The 26190-nt window shown below is 37.4% G+C and overlaps 2 protein-coding genes across 4 annotated transcripts in view; one reads left to right on the forward strand and one right to left on the reverse strand.

Annotated features, from left to right (window-relative positions):
- Positions 1-26190, forward strand: part of LOC114241247 (phosphatidylcholine:ceramide cholinephosphotransferase 2) — a 104417-nt gene that overhangs the window by 68365 nt on the left and 9862 nt on the right. The window lies entirely within an intron of this gene.
- The window catches only part of LOC114241184 (uncharacterized protein KIAA0930 homolog), a 52810-nt gene that overhangs the window by 9567 nt on the left and 17053 nt on the right, over positions 1-26190 (reverse strand). For all 3 annotated transcript variants that reach the window (XR_016324131.1, XM_089732609.1, XM_089732608.1), the window contains exons 4-5: positions 25138-25236; positions 8266-8406 (exon numbers count right to left, since the gene is read on the reverse strand). Coding sequence is in view for 2 of the 3 variants with exons in the window: in XM_089732609.1 (XP_089588735.1) it covers positions 8266-8406; positions 25138-25236 (240 nt within the window). In the remaining variant the exon portion in view is untranslated. The remainder of the gene's footprint in view (positions 1-8265; positions 8407-25137; positions 25237-26190) is intronic.

The following is a 26190-nucleotide window of genomic DNA, read 5'->3' on the forward strand; positions in this document are numbered from 1 at the left end:
CGGATTCAAATCTGGACTGGAGGAGGGCCAGTCTTCGTGCCGGATGAAGTCGATTTCACGCGCCGCCGGCCAGTCTTGTGTGCTCTTCGCTCTATGAGCTGGCGCCGAATCTTGTTGGAATACCCAGTGCCTGTTATTGAACATGGTATGAGAAACAGGTTCCACAAGGTTCGTCAGGACTGTATTTTGATACACAACTGCATTCGTTTTTACACCTTTCTCACAAAAATGTACCTCTGTTAAGCCCCAATAAGAAACTTCCAACCATACCATGAGCGAGGATGGAAAATGACCTCGTTGGACACGCGGAATACGGTTGCTCGCTTCTTCACTACTGTGTGCGTACACCTTATCATTTTGTTTGTTGTAGCTCTCTTCTACGGTAAAAATTTTTTCATCCGAAAAAGGAATTTCCCGATATTCGCGTACCGCTTCAACAAAGCGCGGCATCTCTTCAGTCTCAGGTCCATTAGACGAGCATTCAAACGATGTCCTGTTTTTCTTCGATATGCCCGAAGCCCTAAGTCTTCATTTAACACCCTTTTCACCGTGGTTCTGCTTAACCCCATCTGAAGGGCCAACAGTTTCTGCTTACGTTTGGGATTTCTTTGAATTCGCGCCTTCACAGCTTTTATCACTGCTGGAGTCCTAACAGACCGAGGGCGACCACTTCTTGACCTGTCATCTACACTAGAGTCTTCATTGTATCGTTTGATGGTACGATAAATGAATCTTTTGTTTATATTCAAAATTTTCAGTACGTTAAAAATTTGAATTGGCGCGTAACCGCAACGATGCAACGCAATAACTGCAACACTGTCTTCTTTAAGCGTCCACTCCATATTTAAAAATGAGTAAAATTCTAAAAGTATACATTTTTATTTTCATGAACAATTCGAAATTCGAATTCAATAAACTTTTTTGTGGCCAGCATTCTAAAAGAAAAGTTTTTACTGTGTGACAATACTTATGACCTGACTAGTTACATGTGGTGGAGATAGGTATACCGCATCGCCGCATAGAATGAACCGGTAGTTCCCTACTCCCGACACTGGCTGCTTTATTTTTATCAGCTTGGACTCAACTGTTCATAGGACTATTGAACTTTCCTCCTCGCGTCGTTTTCCTCATTACTGAGGGTCGAGACTCCCCCGCTGCATCAGTTTCTCCCATACGACTTCCCTCCATCTGCCGCGATCCTTTGCTTCATGAAGGGCATTATGGAAATTGATGCTCAGAGAAGATCATACTTGGTCCGACCATCTCGTGGGACTGCGTCCTCTGGGACGTTTGCCATCCACCTTTCCTGTCACCATCAGCTGTTCAAGATTGTGACCCTCTTTACGAGCAATATGTCCGAAGAATTCCAGCACCCTACGAAGGCATATAGTGGACAGTCTGGCTTATTGAACTTTAGGTATCCATGTAATACCGCAGTCGATCGTACAACGGCAGTCCTATCCTTCTAACCAGAATGAACGAAAACATGTGAATACGCGCGTGTATTGTTTGAGTACCACCCCTCACCAGCGTGACAGGTTTACAGGGTGAGTAAACTTTAAGCGGCTTCCGTAACACGACCCATTACCGACGGGAGCACTAACAATATTACCTAAGATAATTTAATACTCTTTAGTTTGTATTAGCTCACATTAACAGAGCAGCAAGCCGTAATACTGACTAGAAACTAGATGATACTCGTACGCCTCATACTACGTGGCAATGAAATATTCGTTCCTCACATCTACATTATTATTAATATTATTATTATTAGATACAATTTGTTACTTAATTTATGTTCAAAATAATATCGTGAATTTGATAATAGCAAAAACTTATTTAAATATGAACATATAAACGGGACGAGCCCACTGAATTTGTTTCGAGTTTTTTTTTTCAATACTTATGACTTTTTTTAAGTGTTGGTAGAGTTAATTTTGGTATTCAAAAAGTATGCCAAATGACGTTCAAGTTGAATTATATTATTTACTTTCAATCATAGTCATAATAACCATCTACTCCAATCTCGCATTTAATTTTCTTTATTTCATTATAGATACTTTTATTTCTTAAAACGTAAGAAGGTAATCCTAACAGACACATTCTAAGGATAACTGGAAATGTTTATTTTCAAATTTATGAAAATAAATAATGGCGAAATTACTAAGTGTTTTATCAAAATAGTCCGGCGTAATAATAACGGTTTCGCAAAGTTTAACAAACAAAATATAAATGACAAAAATATAAAATATATAGGTACGATAATTATATTATTGCAAGCGAGAATAGACCCTCCTCCCCCCCCCCTCCCGTCGGAGGCAGCGGCCGAGCGATAACAGGAGCGTGTATCTCAAGGGCGCGTGCCGGCGCCGACCCGCCGCCCGACACATCTACACTCCTCATAAACACAGCTAAACCTCAACGAACGGCTTCAGATACATAGTTTGTAAGACTGGCTGTACACGCTAGTCTCCAATGGGTGAACCAACTTGGCTATGATTTTCAAAACACAATAGAATTTTTCCTTATAATCGAACCAATACTTGTAATTTTTTTTTTATAAAAAAAAGCTGCTCTAACGCCTTAAGTATTGATTTGGCCAATTTCACAGTATAAACAAAAATGACAGGTGCTTAGAGAAAAAATAATCTGAATACAAACAGATCTGATCAGTTTTTCCATACGCGAATCTGTGATTTTAAGAACAGCACAAATGAATATGTGATTCTAACTATGTACTTAAAAGATAAATATTATTAGTGAATAATAATTTACAATACTAAAGTTAATAGGAAATTAATATTAATAGGTCAGGGGATGTCTATCGGAAGAATATTATCACGTACCAATACTTGGGTTTAGAGAATCGTAGCCAATCACTGTATTTTACTACTCTTCAAATACGAAGGCAAGATACAGGTTGGCATGGATCAAATATATGTAGGTACATGCTATGCACACAAAGTCTTATTTTTCCGCAGAACTGGTGCGATATATGTTACATACATATTACTACTATGGGAAATATAACAACAACAAAACTTTATTGCTTCTTTATTACGTTCTATTTATTGAAAAGGAAAAGTTTTAGATAACACAAAATATTGAGTAGGTAACTATTTACTGTAACGTCACATTAGCGACTGAAGCATTGAATATACTCTAAAGAAACTTGGGAGAAAAAACATGGAAACCATCACCAACGCCATCAGTCTCTGACGTCACCGCTCGCAACGTCAATATATATTTATTGCCTTTGCAGGCAGAGGAGAGTACGGACCACTTGATGGTAAGCGGTTACCGTCGCTTATGGACGTCAGCAATGCCAGGAGCAGAGTCAAGCCACTGCCTACCCTTGAGTACTCTGCACAGGGCTCGTTTGAAGAAGGACATGTCATAGCACTCGGGAAACACCGTAGAGGGAAGTTCATTCCAAAGCCGGATAGTATGTAGCGTTTCAATGTCGATGAACGCAGCGGTTCCGGATAATATGGATGAACTCTGCTCCGGTGGCGGGAGGTGGGATGGTACAAAGGAGATGAGGGGATCATCTCGAACAATATTCTCAGAGCATTCCCCGTGAAACATACGGTACAAAACGCAGCCCCTCCGTAGACCCAGAGGTTCCAAGCGATCCGCGAGAACGGAAGTGTCGATGATCCGAACAACCCGCTTCTGTATGGAGTCAGATGGAAGTAGCTGGTATTTGGGAGCCCCGGCCCAGAGGTGAGAGCAGTACTCCACGCGAGGCCAGACCTGTGCTTTGTAAAGCGCAAGTATTTATCCAGGCGTGAAATACCACTTCGCTCTATTGAGGACTTTCAATATTTTAGAGGCTAATTTTATTACAAGCCGATAATTTGATTAAAGTATACGATATAAGATATGCAATAATCATAAAAACAAAGCACATTCAATACTTTCATGAATATTTTCGTAATCTGGGCACTTGAAAACATCACAATTTGATAAGATATCCAGGGCAACAAAAAAAGATTTTTTTGTAGAGCTGTGTTATTATTATGTTAGGTCGTCATGTAACGGCTATCTCACTCACAGCACCAGAAAGTTTGACTGGCTCACGGCAGAGATATGTATACAGGATGGCGGTACCTCTCCATGCACGCTTAGATCCGTCAACGTCCTACCAAATATCTGCGTTCGACGTCGCCGCAACATAAACTGTTTCTATAATAAAACAAATACGTTTCTTTTCGATCAATCACGTACATAATTATTGCACAACGCCCCAATAAAACACAGAGTTAGCAACTAAATGTAGACCTAGTTGTATTTTAATTTTTGTAGCTAAATTGCAAAGAATGGAACGCGTAATGTGTACTGGTACTTAGTGCGAGTTTTTTAACTTCTCAACCGCGTTAAAGTTAACTCAATTTTTTATGGAGTTAGAACAGCGCCCCTCGCGGCAAACGAAGGGAAGCTGTTCCAACTCTATATAAATTTGAGTTAACTTTTACGCGATCGAGAAGTGAAAAAGCTGGCAGTGAGCACACTGATCATCTGTACCAGTGGTTTTACTATGAGATTGTGAAAATTGGATAGATTAAATTTGGAATATAGATTATACTGTGCATGTGATACTTACGACTACTGTAATTAATTTTATTACGCGTTCACCTTGACACTGAACCGTGAATATTAACACTGAACACGGAATCCTTGGCAGGCACCTGTCCTCTATACAAACTTGACCGGTTTTGTGTTAATCTCTCCAATGTACAGAAATATCTTTACATTACGTTTAGCTATTCATATGTACCACGTTGTTACCTTATCGAATTTATTGTATATCTTGTCGTATCAGCGATATAGGAAGGCATTTTTGCGAGGTTTCGTAAAAATACCGCTCGTTATTAATATTCCTAATAAGGCCTAAAGAATAAAACGTCCAATCACCAATAACTTATGAACCAATTTTTCTTATGAAATACGTACTTAACAAATGTTCACGATGGACTTCCACGGTGAAGGAATAATGTCTTGTTAAAAATCAAGCTTGCAAAATCATAATTCGCGTAATTACTGGAGGTAGGATGTTTATTTATTATTTCGGATGCCTATTTCTGCCGTGAAGCAGTAACTCGTTTCGGTTCGAAGGGTGGAGCAGCCGTTGTACCGTTGGGCCCCTTTTGAAGGGCACGGCTGTGCTTTTCGTGAGGTTGATATCAATTTATATTCTTATAGTCTATGAACAACAGTAACTACTCCACCATCGAATTGCCTCATGCTTAGAATGCTAAAACAATCAAACAAGAACAATTTTCATATCACTATAAGAAACAAAATGACCTATTGTTTCCGTAACACCTTTTAGCTATAAGCCGGATTCAATTTAGCAATTGTACTGAATCGTACTGTGACACTATCAGCGATTCTCAAAAATCTTTAATAATAACATCTGGTCGATGTGCTCCATTCTATCCTCTGAACCAGGCTCGGCTCCTTCAACAAACATCGATTAACAATTACGACATTACTATTTGATACATATTTAATACTTTTCAGTTTTTTTTTATTGCCCTTGTAGGCAGACGAGCATACAGCCCACCTGATGGTGAGTGGTTACCGTCGCCCATTGACTTCAGCAATGCCAGGGGCAGAGCTAAGCCGCTGCCTACCGCTAAACCGCTACCGTTTATTATATATATATATTAAATTTCCAATCGCCGCGTACCATACACAGATGACATCACGGCCCACCGAGTATTAAGTATCGTGCGCCCACCCACCTTCAAACAGCTGAAGTCCCAATAAAGTAGTATCGTAAAAAGTAGGACCTTTGAAACGGAACCTAAGATGCTTTGCGACACAAATATGCACAGAAGCGGTACCACTCCTTGCGGGCTCAGCCACAATACTACCAATCAAAACTTCTAAATCTGCTAGATTAATTTGTTTATTAATCCTCTTCTTTAAATTCATTAAATACAATTTTATAAGAAATGCATGAGTCAAGATGCTTGCCTATTCAAGAGGTTGTGCAACACGGCACCCATATGATGGGAGTACCCTTGTTTTCAATTAAGACGACACTAAACCAGTCGCGGTGCCCTACAAGCCGTGTCATTGAATGCGACCGCGCCATGTCCGTGTGCTTGTGATTCCTGTCAAGGCACTAAGGGATGTAAACTTAACGTGCAGTAGATTGAGGGAATAGGGACTCGGGGTATAAATTTGGGTTGTCACAATACTTTTGTTGTGTTGTTAGAGATTTAACTTTGTTGAATTGAATATTTGAAATGATGAAATTGAATATTTAAATAGTTTAATTTAGTCATTAAAGTTTTGTAACTGAATAAAGATATTGAAAAGTTAATTACCTAAAGGTAGGTATCTAACTACCTGACGACTAAACAGTGTCAGCCCTATCGAAAAACTCTATATGTGACCCGATTCACCTAAATGTCAGATGAAACTAATTTTTTGTAAGTTTTTGTGTATATTTTGCAATGAAATATGTATACTCGTAATAATGCATCGTATATGAAAATTTGATTTGATTTAATCTCAATTTTATTGGTATCAAACCGCTGAAAATTTGTATTGAAATTGGAAGGTGTCCCGGTTCCCCCCAAATCTACAGTAATGTTCGGTACGCTTGTTTATATACAGTTCGCATAAAATTTTGAAGTCTTTTTATTTTAAATTAGCGCTTTCCTCATCGTTTCTGTTCACGCGTATCAAAGAACTAATCAGTTGTTTTTGCACAATAACACAAATACGCATTTATCGCCATCGTTGCGTCACGAGCTCGTACTGATGACTCATTATTTAATTATTTTATCAAAATAGCAGAGCACACCAATTAAAACCCTACGGCTTTACTCGCCCGATAACTGACCATCCGCATTATCAACGCTATGCAGAGATACAAGGTGAGGCTGCTTACAACGGACCGACGATAGAAAAGAAAAGAAAGAACTATTGACCCGAGGTTGCTGAGATTACATAGTCGTGTTTTTTAATTAATGGCAAGTTATTATCCTGTTATATCGCCTTGTCCTACATTCTACGTAAACTACAATAAATCGGCTAGTTTCAGGCAGAGCAATAACTAATTAAACAGACTTTCAAACAGTACGTGAAATAAATGCAGTGAATTATCCAACGAACGCTAAGCTCACTCTGAACAAGTTTAACACAAGGTCAACACTAATTTGGTTTTATCATACGAATGATTTTAACAAGCTAATGTTCTGAATATTAACTCAGTCGTTAAAATTAAAATGTCGACGTAAAATTTTAATTCAATTTACCATTTTTTGTTACCAGTTTCGTAATATAATTAATTGAATCAATCGGTCACAAAAATACGTAGGGATGCTGGTAATTTGACTGAATCATTGGCATGAAATTATAATCGACAGCAAAATGCGGGTTCTTTGTTATAAACTAAGTACAGCCCTACGTACGCGGCTAAGTCAAATCATAAGCAAGTTTGTACACTACATAATTTCACGAACGGCTAGGTACCACGCTGGAAGACGATTACTGTGTTCAAAAAATTTAACTCGTATTGTATTGTAGTCTATAAAAACATGAAAAAGAATACGAGAAAAATATTTTGTCACACCACGAAGTAACGATCATCTGCACTGACAAAATCGCGGATAATTTAACTAATCTTTTCCAAGGGGTGTAAGCTGTGGTGGAGACTGTTCCCAGAGTCGAAACGAAGCTCTAACTTATATATTATTATAAGTATAACTTTATAATATTAAATTTAACTAGACAATTATTTTAACATAATTTTGTTAGTGACTATGACGGTTAAAAAATCAAGCAGATTCAAGACTTGTAAGTAAAGGGTTATTGTGCCATATTTAATGTCGGTCACGGAGTCGGGAACACTTGTTGCTGGTTTGTTTAGGATTTGGATCCGCTTCGAGCAACCCAATGACCTTACGTGGTAGGGCCGGGCCGACCTTATCCACAATAGCTCGGCTTGTGTCAGGACATTTCGATACTGGTACAAGTTACTGTGTCACGTCTACATGACCGTAACAATAAACGTGAAAAGGAGATTTCCCTCGTCAAACGTAACCAATTGAACTAAATTACATCAAGTTTATTGTTATTTTGGAGGTTTTTGTTTTTTTTTCCCCACCTTACCTGATAGCCTTGAGAGGCTATTTCAGCGTAACCTTAACTAGTAGGTGAGCTCACGGCGTACGTATGCAGTACGTATTGCTGTCACATAACCTGAAATATTAGGAGGCTGGACACAAGGGAGGTTAGACTTACCCTAGAGTCGTAGACCCTGGTGAGCGTGTCGTATCGGATGGAGCCGAGGAAGATGACCGCCTGGGCGCTGCCACCCCGCCCTCGCGCGACCAGCTCCACGCACACCATCTCGCCGTCTCGCACCACGATGTCACAGAACACCTGCCGATACATTGTCCACCTTAATTAAATGAAATCAAGCAATTTGCAATTTAGTAATTAAAATAATAGATACGTAAATATAGTAAGTATGGATTATTCTTAAATTTGTGTATTGCGTATTGACGCACCTATTACAACATTTCTATGAATCCGCGATGTTTACAATATACGTCAAATACCTAAATAGCAAATCGGTAAACATGGACACAATACGAGTAATCTGAGTAGAGTGCGAGCTCTAGGTTCGTGCTAGTGTGCAGCAAGCCCTTTATTGACAGTAACGTTGCATAATCCGCAATCTGTCTGTATGTATAGTCTGTATAACCAGATCCGGGCTAGGTGTATACATATGCCATTTCCTCGAACAAGAACACAATCTCCATCCGGCACGTATCAGTGCGACAATATCGAACCTCATCGTGATAGCGAGTATCCTGATAAGATTATCACGAGTTCGGTCGACTCGCACCGGTATATCTTGATATGAAAACAATAGTAATCTCGACGTTTTTTCGTTCCGTTTAATGTGCGGACATTTTATTGCCAAGACCCTGGTCCACTAACACCGTTTTCCCAGCTTACTATACTTTATAAATCAATAACAACGAACGGAGATTAAATCTATAAAACCTGTTCAAATCTCGGTGCCTTAGATAGGCTAATTGTCGGTAAAAACTACAATAACCATGAATACCAACGCTGCATTGTGATATTACGTCTAGGTCAAATTTGGGCTAATTAATGAACAAAAGTTCCACATTCAGCGGCCCCAAGCTACATGCGACATTCTATTGTGTTGTGGGTAGAGACGACCAAAATAAATATACTACCCTAACAACAACAAAATATAACAATTGCTTGATTAATAAAAACTTTCATTTTATGTTGTATTTTATGTATCATCTTTATTCTGCCCTTCTCCCAGTCACCTGGGGTCGGCGCAACATGTTTTCTCCTTCCATACTCTTCTATCATATACCATTTCTTCGCTCACTCCCCTCTTACCCATATCGTCTTTCACGCAATCCATCCATTTCTTCTTAGGTCTACCTTTTCCTCTATATCCTTCCACAATCATAGTTAACATTTTCTTACCAACCTCATTTCATCTCATCACATGTCCATACCATCCCAAACGCGCACTTCTCAGCTTCTCTGTCACAGATGCCACTTTCAGACTTCCTCTAACATATTCATTCCGTATTCTATCCATTCTCGTTACTCCACACATCCATCGCAACATTCGCATCTCTGCTGCATGCAGTCGCCGCGTTGTATTTTATGTATATTGGATAATAAATGACTAGTAAGACGAGCCTCTTATATTTTTTTACGAATCGTAACAACTTCAGATAGTACCTACTAGGGTACGATGCTTTGCGATGTAACGAAACTGCTTGGCAGTATATAGATAGGAAGGTAACTTGACACGAGTAGCTCATATTCATATAACTGTGTGATACAAACTGTTCGGATCGTATAACAAACGCACACCGGCGCGGCGTCCGGTCCGGCTCTCGGCCGAGGTTGTTATTAAATGCAATCAAGTCTGCTAAAATTTTATATTTAAATTCGAATCCTTCGCAAAATAAACTCGAGTTATCTTTATTTGTAACGATTGTATATATATATGTGGAACACTTTCATGGCGACAATAATCGCATAGCTGATAAAGACGTTATTATAAAACAATTATATTAATTGGAGCAAGTTCTCTTATCCCGTTGATAACATTAATACGTCAGTGATAGAGCGATGCTACACAATACATTCATATAGGACGGTTTACTTTCATTTGCTTGCTGCTCCATTAAAGATCGTTTTGTCCTGATATTATCGATGCATGACTGGCTGAAATGCATCCAGTGCTTCAGCTCAATGAGTGCTCGTGTACTTAATAACAATACAGTGGAAGTTTGGGAGCTATGAGAGATCACACGAATACATATACTTACATACTGCAAACTGCCTGTAATTTAATATCACGCTTATTATTTTCGTTTAACGTAACTATAATATCCATCGCTTCGAATATGGTTTTCGTAACCGTGAACAAGTAAGTTAGGTATATCGACTTTCATTGGGTTTAGATTTAACCGAGGGTGGCTACGGTCAGGTACTTATTAATTCAGTTCAATATCGTGCTTGGATCGAAAAATTCAAATAAGTTTATAGTCGAAAGAGATCGTTATGTCCTTTTCGACAGATTATTATTTGAGTTTTTAAAATTATAATACTATTAATTCATATAATATCCATCCAATACCATTAACGCAAATTAAAACACTTAATTATTTGAGCACGAAAATTATAAATTATTAGAACGTTGACTTACGACTCATACGTGTAATAAAAAAGGACTTTAGATAAAGTGTAATCATATCGAGCGGTGCGATGTCAACTCCCGCAGACGGGTACCAATTTTTCTGGTAATTAAATATGTACTTAATTTATTTCACGAATGAGTTCGACGATAAAACACTAACATCCCGACATATCAATAACAAAACTCGCGATAGTGATAATTTGCGTAATAACTTAGATTATTAGATTGCGTAATGGGTATAAGATTCCACTTCTCAAGGTGGGTGGCGGAATTGTCGTTGTGATGTCTATTGCACGTGAGCTCTTAAACCCGTCTATGGAATAAATACATCTAAGTTAACACATATCAGACTTCGTCCTAATCAAGTAATAAATCTATTTGAAGTATCCAAAGTATTGCAATAGCTTCCGTTTAAGAAATGAATCAAACGGAAACCAAACAAATATCTCCGAGGTAATTAGCACCTGACGATATACATACTCGTGGCCGCTGCCAACGATGTAATTGAATTAGGAAGTATCATGGTGATTACTATTTCCATTCCACACTGACTGATTCACGAGGCTCATCGTCTCATCCTTGACGTCAGGCGAGCCAACATGCCGTATGACTGGATCAGCTCTCTGTATCCTGGTCATAAACGAATACCGGGCCAACAGACATTACAACACGTATGTATGTGAGCATTTCTCAAAATTATTGCACAATAGACTTTAGCCTCTGTCCCATTTTTTTAATATTTTGTTCCGGCTAATATATTAGTTCATTACTACTTTTTATAAATTGTGTAAGCAGTACAACTACTCTACTTATTAAAAAGGAAAAAAACAGATATAAATACAATGAGATTTTTTCATTAAAAATATATATCATAAATCAGCTTCAACCAGTTGTATGAAAAGTGCAGTGTCCTAATCTCAATATCTTACCAAACCATCGATCTTTAGTTGAATGGGCATGGGCATTGTATAAATATAAAATATTATTTATTTATAGCCATAAGTCACAATTCATCCTAAAACATCCCTTTTAACATTACTTTATAATTAAATTTCTAATTAATGATTTTAACTTGTCCCGTAAAAAGTTCCACCTAGAAATTCCAGTTTTTGTTACCATAATTCTGAAGAAATATGAGAATCGATTAATGCAATTATATTTTAGAATAATGGTAGCATTAGCCGGCTTGGCATCCGTCTTGTTTTAATTTCGACTAGTTCTTTCTGGTGCCGGTACGAACGGTAAAAGTCAATATTTAAGCTAGCGGTCAGAAAAAAATTCCACCTTTGTTACTCAAAAAACATACGATATGTGCAGATTTTATTGTTATTTCACTTAACCTACTATTAAAGCTCACATTCTTGATTTCGTTAATCAAATCGAAATAAGAGTAATCGTGTGAGTTGCATGTGTTTACAAATAAAATGACATTTTGTTCTTGATTTGTTACTTCTTTTTTTGTTACTTTTGTGTGGTAACGTATAAATGGAAAAGAGAGTAACAAAATAGGAAATCATTAGGCTGAGTATATATAATATATTATTATTATTATTTAACTTTCTGTTTAAAATAATTTTATAATAATTATTGCAATTACGACGGCGTCAATTTCTTTGTTTTTTTGTTGTACTATTACAGATTTGTACTATGAAATAGATTGGGAGTTTTTTGTTAGTATTTTTCTATCAGTTTGATTAGTTTATTTAAAAACAAATGCGGCTTTTAAATATCTGCTTGTTTTAATCTAAAAGTGCGATCATAGTAAAGAGAGAACTACTGCATGATATTCCTTCTGATGTGGTGGGCTAAATTTCAAAATATCTGTTGTTCTGGGTAACGTAAAAAAAGGGTTCTTTTACACTAACACTTTTTTTTTCCTACCTATGCTGATAGCTTTGAGAGGCTATTTCAGCTTCACCCTAACGTTTGTAGGTGAGCTCACGAGGCTCAACCGGAGAGTTGCTAACACTGACCCTAGCAAGAGCAGTGCTTCGCAGAACCTACCACTGGATTGGAAACGCGACCCACTGAGAAGATCCGGCGAGAAACTCAGTGGGCTGTGTCTATGGGGTTAATTCGCTCGTCGAGCCCTTCGTCGCAAGCGACGGGTTCGACTCTAACCTCTGCTGAAAAAATGAGGCGCTACCGCGAAAGACTTAAAGAAAATCCACAAAAGATGGAGGAGCAGCGAATACGAAACATAGAAAGGATAAAATCTAAATATTTATATAAATCAGTAAGTGAGATGTCAGAAGACGAAAAAAATAAACAAAGACAAAAGTGGCGTGCCTGTGTTTACACCTTGGCCTATCATGGCCTTTTTCTTCGACACATTTTATCAAGGCACCGATATGTTATTCCAGATTCGTCTAATAATCCGCTGCATTTTGTATCAAGTATGAACGCTGTAGAAATAAAAATATTATTACGTTGTCCATTTTTCTGGTGCCAAAGATGTGATTATGATTTATACGATCACTATCCAGCCGATGAATGTGATTATTGCTATTAAAGGTTTTTACTGAATTAGAAACCGTTAGGCCTCCTTTTCATTATGATTAAAAAAGAACTGAAACGATATTTTTGTTACCTACTCGTAAATGTTCCTAAATATTTGAATAGGGTATTTTTTAAACGAAAAATGTTTAAATGTCCTTTGACAGCAGTTCATACTATAATCTACATATATAAATATAATTATAATTATTTTTAACACGGGTCAAAGTTTATTATAATTTGAACTACTTCGAAAACTAGCCTTATAAAATCCTAGTTTGTTACCAGTATTCCATTTTTGTTACTGTCCCATAAAAGCGGACACGTATTTCTTTTCAAATTTTTTATTTATTATCTTAAAACCTGCATTTTTTTTTAAAAAAGCAAAAGAAGTGTATTGTTATTTCATTTGTGAACGTATTTAAAAATAAAACAACATCAAAACTTCTTTACTGTGATTTTAAAACAAAGTTGTGGGCAAATGGTAACGTAAAGGATATATTACAACTTATATAAGTAACATTTTGCTGTAAATGTTAACAGTTTTTTATAGACACGTAAAATGATGGTTATGTCACCCTATTGAAATGCATAAAAGTTGACGAAATTGATTTGGTGTTTTAATTAACGTAATTGATAGACGGTAACAAAATAAGAATATTTCTCCGCCCTTGGTATATTTCTACACATTCCTCTACTTTATTACATATTAAACCTCACAACAAACCTCATATTCAAAATCTTTAGACACCTATCTACAAATGAAAACAAAAAAAATGCATTAGTTTAACATTTTTTTTTTAGTACATTATTTTATTGGTGGTGCATTTATTTTGAGAAATGCTCATGTAGCTGTCGCAGTACAGTAGGAATAATGACGAACCAAACTTACTACTACGAACTTTAACTGAATAGGCAGCAGCTTGGTTGTAGCCCTGGCATTGCTAATATTTACGAGCGACGATGACCACTCACTATCATATCGGCTCGTCTGCCTACACTACAATAAAAAAAATGTATTTAACACCACAAATCACACATAATATGTTAAAAGAAAAAACGTAGCGCTATTACCTACTCATAATTTGTACTCAGTCGTTGCCGAACTGACGCATAACAGCGATATTATCTTGTGATTGGAGTTAAATACTCCACGAGTAGACAAACAACATCAGTTCAGCAAACAGCGAATATTAAAAAGACATTAATCGATCGAAAGCGACTGACTGGACTCCTGCAGCCGAACGCGGTTCCCTCATGTTATTGTCAGTGATTTTTTTGTAACAACCTGTAAAGCAACATGTACGATACGACCCCAATAAATAATTTCAACTAAATTCATCATTTTATTATTATCAGCCTATATCACAATAGATTTCCGTACCTTATTTTAAAACTTATTAGCTAAAGAATCTTTTATTAGTTATTGTTTAATAATCAACTACTAACATTTAATAAATAAATAAAAAAGTTGTATAAGGAAAGACGAGATATAAATAGCTAAATAGCAAGAGCAAGCAGCAAGTCGCTTGGTGAGTGCGCCGTCTAATGTGTAAAATGAGTCATCAATTACTTACTATACTTAGTTGTGCTGTACCGCGAAAATATTTCGTATTGCAGTAGCGTTATCAATAGTTTCAGGATCATAGATTTAGAATAAAGTGTAAAATTATTCAACCATCGTTAACTATATATTGAACGCTAATGAATATTTAAATGTAATGCGCGTGGATAGTGTATACTTTAATGATTTCTATGGAAGAGCACTATTCTAACAATTCTGTAATTAGTAATGAATACTAATTACAGTTGGTTGGTACATGTGGGCGGTTGTTCGCTGGCTGTGTCGTAGGAACGTTAAATTAGATCACAGAACACGTTATCTGGACCCAGCTATTGTTTATCAGCGTGTTATTGAGCTAACGGCGCTGAAGTCGTCGCGTGTCTCTGGTGACGGTTGACATTAGTACCAAGTTGCTCGCCTGTCGACGTATACTGATAAAAAAACTGTAGGCTTAGCGACTATGTGCTATCAATACGTCCGGGACGGTTACGAAGAATCCGCGTATTTTACTAAAGAATCTCGTAAATAAAATTAGGTGCGTGCGTACTCTTCTTATCGTAATTTTATTTATGTGGGAAACTAAATGTTAGAGGTGTAAAATAATTTATTGTTTTAAAAGAGATAAGTATAAAGTAGGTATGCAAGATAACGAAATGTTTAAAAAGAAAATTGGGCCGACGCTAATATTAATAAAAATCAATGCCCATAAGCTAATCACGTTATCACGCATTTACTGTGGTAAAATATTCAGCGGACAGTCTGTAGAGCCAAAAGGCCGAACACATTAAAAAGTATTTTTGGGCACAATTTAATATTGATCGAAGTCCGAAACGGTTTTTTAATGTGCAAGGACATTGGAGATAGATGTTCAAGATTTTAATTGAAAAATAACATTCCCTAACTTCTATGGATTTCCGTGGTCCATAAACATAATATAAACAGTTTTTAGCAGATTGAACAGTACTTAAGTGTTTTAAAGTCATTGCACAACCTGTACTTCTGAATTACAGTGGATTGTGGATATCAAACTCAATGAACATTATTCATCACGCAGATGACTTTACACTTTTATTTTGTTTGTTTTAATAGACAGACTGTCGCTTGGGCCACCTGATAGCGAGTAGTGACAGAAGCACAGGCGTCCTACTGCTGAAGATTGTGTAAAACCTCGTTCGAAGGCGCATTAAAAGGCCAATATTCTATTTAAATGTCACACCAAAAAAATTTGACAATTTCAAAATTAAAATTAAAGGAAAACAAACCGATCTATTACAGGCGGAGTAGTCATCAAAATTTCAGAATATGTGTTGCGGTATATCCTTATCACATTAAGGAAAAACAATAAATTAACAATGCGTATTACATACATTACTGCGCCAATAATTGCATAGTTAGCCCTACAACTAGCGCCTCAATGTTTGCATCTGTGGATGGGCATGTAATCAACAAGGCAATCATTCCGACATCAAATTATACGTAATTCTTCAGAAATTCCCCTGATAATGAACTACCATGGTGCTATTTGGTGTTTATCTTTGTGTTTTAAAATCAACAAGCCGCACAATGATCACATGGCATGGGTATAATTAGTAACAAACAATTCTTGCCATGATCTATGTTCAATTATCTTCAAGAGTGATTTTGTCGCCGATAAACAGACTAGCTCACGGTCCGTGTAATGATTATAATCAGACACTGAAGCTATAGGACGACTCACATTACATGCTTACAGAAAAATGCGTCGTTCTGTCTACAATTTCAAGGCTCTAGGTGTTTGCTGTACCACAGTAAGCATGATACACAATGACGTCTCAACAATGGAGCAGCAGTGACGTCACAAGTAATACCACACTGTACATGCGCGTCAGTCGTCATGCTTCACATGAAAATGGAAGTCCTGATCTTTGGACTCGTGTTATTAATAAGTTACAATCACAACTAATGTGTCACCAGATTTTGAATAAAAAGCAATTAAATATTTTTAGACCGATGATGAAGTACACAGGCTCATTTGATTACGCATTAATTACGTTCTAAATTTAATTTACACTTCCCAAAATCACTATTTATTTATTTATTTATTAAGTTGCACCAACAAAATGATCATCAATACAAAACATTGAACAATTGACAAAAGTTCATGGCAGATGTCACCTCAATTATAGGTGCAATCGACAGTGCATTACCATTAAAAATAAAAAAATATATACAGCTAAGATTTGATTACATTTCATTCATTGCTTAAGATTAATTTATATTTAATTGGGAGATGATCAAACAGAATTATATAAAAGTCAACACGTACAAATGGGAAGTCTAAATCCATGAAATAACTACTTCAAAAATAACAAAAATCAATAAAAAAGGCATTGTACAAGATCCTTAATGCATCAAAAACCAAATGAAAATGCTTCCATACATGCAGGAATGACAAATATGAGATCTGGTTCACTGAACTTATCAAGAAATATACACAATGGAACGACGCTTCACGTCACACCTTATGAATGACGTCCTTATTATTACAACTAAACGTCTGTGTATGTTTTTACTATTCTGATTATAAGACTGGCTTTTGACTTTCCGAGCAAGTGTTTCAGCCGACGACCACACAGTGTAGAAGCAGCCCCAAGCAGTTCCCTGAGCTCCTAGATACTACACGCACCTTGACACATAAATGCATGTTATTACTTCAATTACAATGTGCCTGCCCAACCTACTATGTGGTGCAACCCTCTAGGACAACCAATATTTTTTCCTTAATTCAAGATTTATGGATACCGGTAATATAGTTAAATAACGACAAGAACAAACTCGCTCAAACTCGGTCTGCTAAATAAATAACTTGAACGGTGTATATGGGATTCAAATAACGAACGGCAGCCATATTTAGACGCATCAGTGTCAGCTCCAGTCGATATTGAAGCGAGAGCAAACAATTTTGCTAAACGGGTCGAGACCGAAGCCAACTCGGAACTAGGGCGGCTGGATACGGTCCAAACGCCGCGGGCTCCGACCTCCGCGTACTGAGCCCTAGTTCAGATGGCGCCCATAGACTATACATAGAAAGGCTTTTAGTTCTTAATAATAAAGTGTCAATGGCCAAACGTGTTTCTGTATTGAATGTAGCGACTAAGCCGGGATTTGTAGTAGCAGGTAAATACGTACTTGGCACGTGTTCACGAAAGACTAGAGTAAAAACACTCTAAAATTACTAATTACTGGTGATACGTGGCGCATTGTGAGCTCACCCATACGACCAGCCGTAACACCAACCTGTCTAATTACAATACAACTGATACTTCGCCCTTGTGTCTCGGGAGGCCTCACCATTCGCACACAGTACCCTCTCCTTCAAACCGGCATGCATGCTCATGGTTGGAAGCCGGTGAAGAACAGTTGGATTTGTGATACTTAATTGTTAACGTGAACATTCGTAATGAAATTGAGAAGTCTTTAAGCGCGGTTACATACGGTTTTAATACCCTATTACGAGTACAGCAGAGTTTTAAAAGTTAATTTTTTTCAATGTATAAATATATTGTATTCATAGTAGTAAGTCGAAATATCTGATTCATCTGTTACTTCGACTACTGCGTCGCTTCTCGTATTTTATCAAAAACGAATGTCATTTAATCCGAACAGATACGGTTTTTAATTCCAGTGTTCGGTATGCAACGTTAGATAGCTTTAACGACCAATAAATATTGTATATTTGACTATAAAGTTCACTACTTGAACGATTTTTGATGTCTATTTCAGTTAAAGTTGAGAGCGCGCATATAATTGAATTGACCACTCGGAGCAGACAGGATGGCCTACTTCTCTGGTTCACTGCAACCTAATTGTGTTTGATCAATCTCAAAGCTACGAACCTATCGATTTATTACAACACTTTCACAGATCGATTTACTCTGCTGTACTAGAGAGACTGACTGCAACACGAAGTATTCATTAGCTTTTTTCCATATTACAATATATTCATGTCATCTGTCATTTAAAGATTTCTTGCATAAAACCTACGATGAGTCAACAGTGTACTTGAAACCGCGCAGTAAGGAAACAATCCGTAATAACAATTGCACAATGCTTCATGAAGCATTAAATTATATTAAACAACAGAAAATTATAATGACTTTAAAAAACCATAACATTATATGTACACAGTCATTCCGGTGTATTTTTGCTTATGATGACATCATTATAAACTTCCATAAACAATAATGTTTAATGTATCATGAATCATGTTCACTTCACACTTTGAATACATACAGGGCAATAAAAAGGGATAAAAAAAACTTGAAACAGGAACCGTTTACCGTTATTCTCAAAACAAGGCAGAAGGAAACAATATCGAGTGCAACACCATTGGCGTATAGCTTTATGTACAGAATCAATGAAATTCAATTACGTCTGGCCAACATCAGCAGCTTGATCTGAAACTGTCAAAGTATTTTGTGCGAGACAGACAGACTTTGATTAATTTGGCAGATATGTCCAACGTGGCAGTCCAGCTTGGCTCACGGCACAACCTATTTTCAGATCCAGTGCTGTATGATCTGTTGTAAGTCTTGTTTGTCACAGACGGAAAGACGGCCCACCACGCGCTACATCCATCCGACCATCAGTTAGTTAGTTGTTGTCGTAGTTTACTTTTGAGTGTCATATACCCGGATATGAAAAATGACCAAATTTTTCCATCAGATTAATAAAACCAAAATGTCTGTTTTGTATATTATTTTTCCATAACGAATGGTTATTCTGAGACACAGTCGTGTGTGAAACAGTCTATTAATTTGGATATTGACACCATAACGTGAATCACGCCGTCGAAAATAAATAGTAGTTTGACAAAATATACTCTAAAATTTCCATGAGAGCCAATGTTCCACGTGTCATAAGCATTCCTAATCTAGCGTGTCTGCATAAGTCGAGTTTTAGTCGAGTTCTGCATTTCTTGTTTGATAATGGCATATTTTTATATTCTCGAGCAAGTATAACAGTAACGTTCGCAACGAGAGTGGACGTCAGACAGAGGGCTAGTTGTATAAAGTGTAAAAATATCGGGTTTCTCAACTATAATAAATAAATAGCTGGGAACAAATCATGCAGTCATCCGGCCCCAATTTAGGATTCTCTTTGTTATCGGTATCAGATACTTATATACGTCTAAATATATATACATCTATAGATAACAAACACCCAAACAAAGAGCAAACAAACCTGTTCATCACACGAATATTTGCCCGATGTGGGAATCGAACCCACGACCTCAGCGCAACCGTCAAGGGCGCTAACTAGTGCGTCAACGAGTCAGTCTATTTATAACTATAGAGGCATCAATGCAACGTCGGCAAATATTAGCCTCGAAACATGAAGCGATTGACTCCATGTACACATAGTCGTAGTCGTATGCTAAATTCAATATGGGTATAACTTATAACCCTCCATTGTACCGTTACAAGCCACGACTTTCAATATGGAATGAAAAAATATACGTGCTGTTATGTTTTATGCTTAGAGTATACATTTATGCTTAGAGTATACATTTTGAAGTCGTCGTGGCCTAACGGATAAGACGTCCGGTGCATTCGTGTTGAGCGATGCACCGATGTTCGAATCTCAGGCGGGTACCAATTTTTCTAATGAAATACGTACCCAACAAATGTTCACGATTGACTTCCACGGTGAAGGAATAACATCGTGTAATAAAAATGAAACCCGCAAAATTATAATTTGCGTAATTACTAGTGGTAGGACCTCTTGTGAGTCCGCGCGGGTGGGTACCACCACCCTGCCTATTTCTGCCGTGAAGCAGTAATGCGTTTCGGTTTGAAGGGTGGGGCAGCCGTTGTAACTATACTGAGACCTTAGAACTTATATCTCAAGGTGGGTGGCGCATTTACGTTGTGGATGTCTATGGGCTCCAGTAACCACTTAACACCAGGTGGGCTGTGAGCTCGTCTACCCATCTAAGCTATAAAAAATATATATATATATATATAACATGCTTATGTATACTCTAAGGTTTGATATATTCGAAAGTGGGGAACGATAGGTTTTCTTCTTCGTCATACCTATCGCAATTTAAATGTCCATTGGGTTTAATTCCAAGAGTACCGCTGAAGTCAAACTACTCTCTAAGCTTGTTGGAACATGATATTTTTAGACAGTCTGAACTTTACACAATGAGTGTTTAAATTTAGACTGTAGTTGGATCACATTTAACTTATACGAAAACGCAGGGACACTTTAAAATACCAGGTCCAAATTTCAGATGAATTGAAATAGTGGCTATCCCACAATACAATAATGCATGATATGCTATGGCAGAAATTAAGGCAAAGTGCCGGCAGTTGGGTAGGTAAAATTGGCTGTTGATAAGTGGACAAGGTGTTGTAGTTATTAACACTGTTAGATAGTAGTTCGATATGATAAGTTCACTACTAATTTACCGACATTGCTAGTAACATAGCGAGTATAGCTAATTTACGAAGATTACATATTGGTATCAAAGGTTACAAAACGTTTGATCAAGGCCTTAAAGTTTTGGCAACCTAATTTTATGGGCTTTTCGCAGATTAATGCTACTAGCTAGGAAATAACCGAACATTCGCATAAATTCTGGCAAACGCACTACAGACGTTGAACATAAACAAAACATGATTTGAACTCGCTCAACGAAAGAACACAGGTGCTATTTACAGAAACACTACATTTAATGTACATACATATTATTATATACTTGAACCTAATTTAATTTTCAAACTTCTTGTTTATCACTAGCGTGCGATAAAGATCATGATTACAAATACGACCTCTCATTTTCGTTTACTGCTAGATGAGAATGCGTCACAACAGAAATAAAATATACTAGTGTGAAGCATATTGTTATAACGCTCGACACTAAAGAAGAAAGTTCCAATGAACAAGGTGAATGCAAGAGTTTTATGTAACATTATTTTTTAATGGTGTAGATGAGCAAACGAACCCACGCCCCGTCTGGTATCAAACGACTACGGTACCCGTGTACATGACGTGAATGTCATCATCTACTTAGAGACATGAGGTCCAAGTTATACAAGATCATATTGTCTTGGCTGTTCAAACCGGAGCACGATTAGGTCGAAGCAGAAATCGTACGGATGGTGGTGCCTATCCGCGTCCGCTCGACCAGTATGGTGGTATGATGCTCAAAGACGAAAGAATGCTGCTGCTCACTTACTATTCTGCACCGCGGTGTCAAGACATTTGCATTACATAATCACACCAATCTCATAATAAGGCCATTTAATTTATACAAACATCAATAGGCACACCAGTAATTTAGTGTTTCCACAGTGGGCCGGTCTAGGTCGTCTATATATAGACTGGTAAACAAACAAGCCGCGACGCTCGCGCAAGTTCCGAGACTGACACGACTCGCGGATTTCATGCATTATGTCCGGTCGTAGTGACACAATACATGCGCGTTTCATAGATCGCCGCTTCAATATATGACATTTTTTGCGGTTACATTTGTCGCCAAAGGACATCAGCAATACCCAAACCTACAGCCACAAAGAAGCAAATATTGTAATGAGGCTTAATGGCGGAATGCCACATACCTAACTACCTAATTCCCAACCCATGTATCCTAGTTTTTGTCATATTTCGTAGACAATCACCGCGGAACGCGGGTCCATGCGGCTCGGCTTGATGCGCGGGACAGCCGCTATACCGACGCAACTTTAACTTCATCCTCGTTTCAAAGTAGGACAAACTGACCATTGAATTTGTGAAAATTATCCCTCAGCTTAGTATAACGCAGTATGTCTGTCAGGCGACAGTGCAGTGTTCGCGTTCATATTTGAAACAGCTATTTTACGTGATAATTGTAATTATTAACGTAGATCGATTATTCATTTAAGAAATTTTATTTTAAAATGAAATTACGGATATTTACCTTTTGATTATTATTTGTTAAATTAATATCCTTCCAGTTTTATTATATAATATAATATTATAGGTAAGAACAGCACTAGTAATATCTACGAGCAAGAGTGACCGTTTATCTATGTAAACAGCTTTCGATTATTATTTTTTGCTTTTGCTGCTAGAGAAAATATAACCACACATAGGAGACGGTGCAGTCGCACGCTCGATACATCTCCATTCACATATCTCGGTCAAGGACAGCACATCCAACGCATTTTTATTATTATACATAGTGTTCGTTTTCGTGAGTGTACCGATAGTTTCATTGCCAACAATACGCACCGCCTGACGTTTTAGTTAATCATATTCGGTTTTAGTGACACGACTTACGGATTAATTTTCTGTTAATGTGCCACCAACCATGCTGATGATATCTCTAGGTGGACAGACGGTAATAACTACAAAAAAAAGGATCATATATCAACATTTTCTAATCAGTAAAATATTCTGAATATTAAATCGCCCCCCTTAAAAAGCAATGTGCCTTCTTTCAAGGTTAACGCAGTCTTTAGTCGAGTTGACACTGATTGTTTGAATTTCGCGGTTAACATTCGGAGTGCAAAAAGGCTCCTTATTGTATAATAATATAGATATTTGTAGAATATCCTAAAAGTAATTTGAGTGACTGCATAGGTGTTTTATGAACAAACAGTCAATACAGTTCATTAATATATTGTCAGTTGTAAAGTTGTGGCCTATGAGCCGACGACAAAGCCGATGCAATCGTTGCGTTTTCATATCCCAGTGCAGCCGCCGCCGAGCGTTCGTCTACTAGATGAGCAAACTGGGGGTCAAGGTTTGAAGCAGGTCATATTCAATTTCAGTTGCTTTATCTCTCTGATAACGTGTGATATAATAAAATATCTTCCAATATCCAGCACAGGTTGACAATCAGTTTTGAAGTCGTCGTGACCTACAGGATAGGACGTTCGGTGCATTCGTATCTAGCGATGCACCGGTGTTTGAATCCCGCAGGCGGGTACCAATTTTTCTAATGAAATACGTACTAAGCAAATGTTCACGATTGACTTCCACGGTGTGAAACATCGTGTAATAAAAATCAAACCCGACAAATTATAATTTGCGTAATTAATGGTGGTAGGTCCTCTCGTGAGTCCGCACGGGTAGGTACCACCGCCCTGCCTATTTCTGCCGTTAAGCAGTAATACGTTTCGGTTTGAAGGGTGGGGCAGCCGTTGTGACTATACTGAGACCTTAGAACTTATATCTCAAGGTGGGTGGCGCATTTACGTTGTAGATATCTATGAGCTCCAGTAACCACTTAACACCAGATGGGCCGTGAGCTCGTCCACACATCTATGCAATAAAAAAATAAAAACAAAAACATCAAATCAATAGTTATACATAGTCGCTTTGTTTTGGAATCAAGCACTTGTAGATCTATACATTACGTTTAGCTAAAACTTTGTACCCCTTTTTACAAAAATTGCGCGGACGGAGAATGAAATTTCCCACACTTATAGAGAAGGAATGCAGAATGCTAATTTTTTTTTTTAATTATGCATTAAAAATACATTGAATCAATAAAAAAAACATTACACACACTACCATGTATTTGACACACACACACACATAAGGACATATACAATTCTTTGTTTATTGCTACGAATAAATAATTATTTATTCGTAGGTTTATTGTCAACTTTTGTTATTGCTTAAAGTCTGTAGTCAAATTGAGAATAGGTTAATATAGCCAATATTTAATATTATTTGTCTATAGTGCAGTCTTGGCGAAATCTGTGATTATAGAAGTATTAATAGTCTTTGACAATAGAATCATAATAATGTTCAAACTTATAATTTCAATTAATTAAAATTGAATTTTGGCTACTGCGGGACCCCTAGTTTATGTAAATACGTATGGATTGAAAATTATATCATGAGATAATTCGTGATTGGAAAGGTTTTCCTGAAATAGTGCCTTACGCGTCAGTTTGTTAGGTTGAAAATCTTATTAGCTTTTTTTTAATTAACTTGCAAGGTTGGACGAATTGAAACAATAAAAAACCGCGTTTAGCTTTGCACTTGTACGAAATTACTTCTGAAAACGAATTCTTCGTCTTTGTTAAAATTATAAAGACAAACACAATAATTCGTGGTCAACTAAAATGTTGTCATTTTCTGTGTACGTAAAATCGAGCAGTTACTAATTATTTTCCTTAACTTATTTCTCCTCGAAGTATATTGGAAGTCATTCGATAAATAATATTACATCGCTATATGACATTTTACGTAGTGATAGAGATGTCAAAAGCTATTAGTATGTAGTAGTTTGATTTGACTCTCACACACAATTACTCATAGAACACAAAATATTTTAAAATAGTCGTATACTCGAATCACTCACCTCGTCAAAGTTGTCGACCATGAAGCAGATATGCGGGTACGTCATCTCCTCGCCCTCCCCCTTCGTGTCCATCTTGCGGCGGCTCGGAGACGCGTAGACCTGTACAGTAGAAACAACAGCACGCCGCTTTACATTCGCATTACAACCTATCATATTCACAAACATAGTACGACTATATCCACGTTCATTCTTATTATTTATAAGTGTCGTATGCAAGGTGGCCGGTGTGTACTATAGTATTCGGCAAGTATGAAAATTAAATTATTAAATCAAATTAGTTATAATATCAGGTACCGACGTAACATGTGTCCAAAACTAATATTGCATTACTTGTTTGGTACCACAGTCTGGACAGTTATTGCCGTGAACCAGACATATATCCTGTCGGCGCCATTAGAGAATAGGATGATCGTTTCTACAATTTAAAAAAAAGGTGGACGGCGGCATCCATGTTGCCTGTTGTATGTTGTGAGGCCGTGAGCTTCGACTAACCATATCTCGAAACAAATATCAAGAGAATATTTTTTATTACCCTTGTAGGCAGACGTGCATACGGCCCACCTCATGATGAGTGTTTATCATCGCCCATGGACAATGCCAGGGGCAGAGCCGAGCCGCTGCCTAACTGCCTAGCTCTCCATAAGCTTCGTTAGAACAAGGACATATTATAGCGCTCGGGAAACACCGTAGAGGAGAGCTAATTCCAAAGTATGATGGTACGTGGCAAAAAAGATCTCTAGAAACGCACTGTGAGTGAACACAGAGTGGCTGGTAGTATGAACTCTACTCCGGTGGCTGGCGGTGCGATGCCGCGATGGTAAAAAAGAGATGATGGGATTATCTCAAACAATTCCTCAGAGCACTTTAGCAGCAAAATTACATAATATAGATTAAAGGTAATAAAAATATTTAGAAAACAAAAACATACCTGTCAGAAATGATGCCGGTCCCGTGACCTCGGCACCTTCAATGTTACTTTGTATATGTGTAGTAGTACAATTTCGTAAGAAAGATCACAAACCTGATTTCTTTCTAGTTCGCTACGTGGCGATA

Source organism: Bombyx mandarina, chromosome 13 (genome assembly GCF_030267445.1).
Source record: "Bombyx mandarina strain Sakado chromosome 13, ASM3026744v2".
In the NCBI taxonomy this organism is placed as follows: Eukaryota; Metazoa; Arthropoda; class Insecta; order Lepidoptera; family Bombycidae; genus Bombyx; species Bombyx mandarina.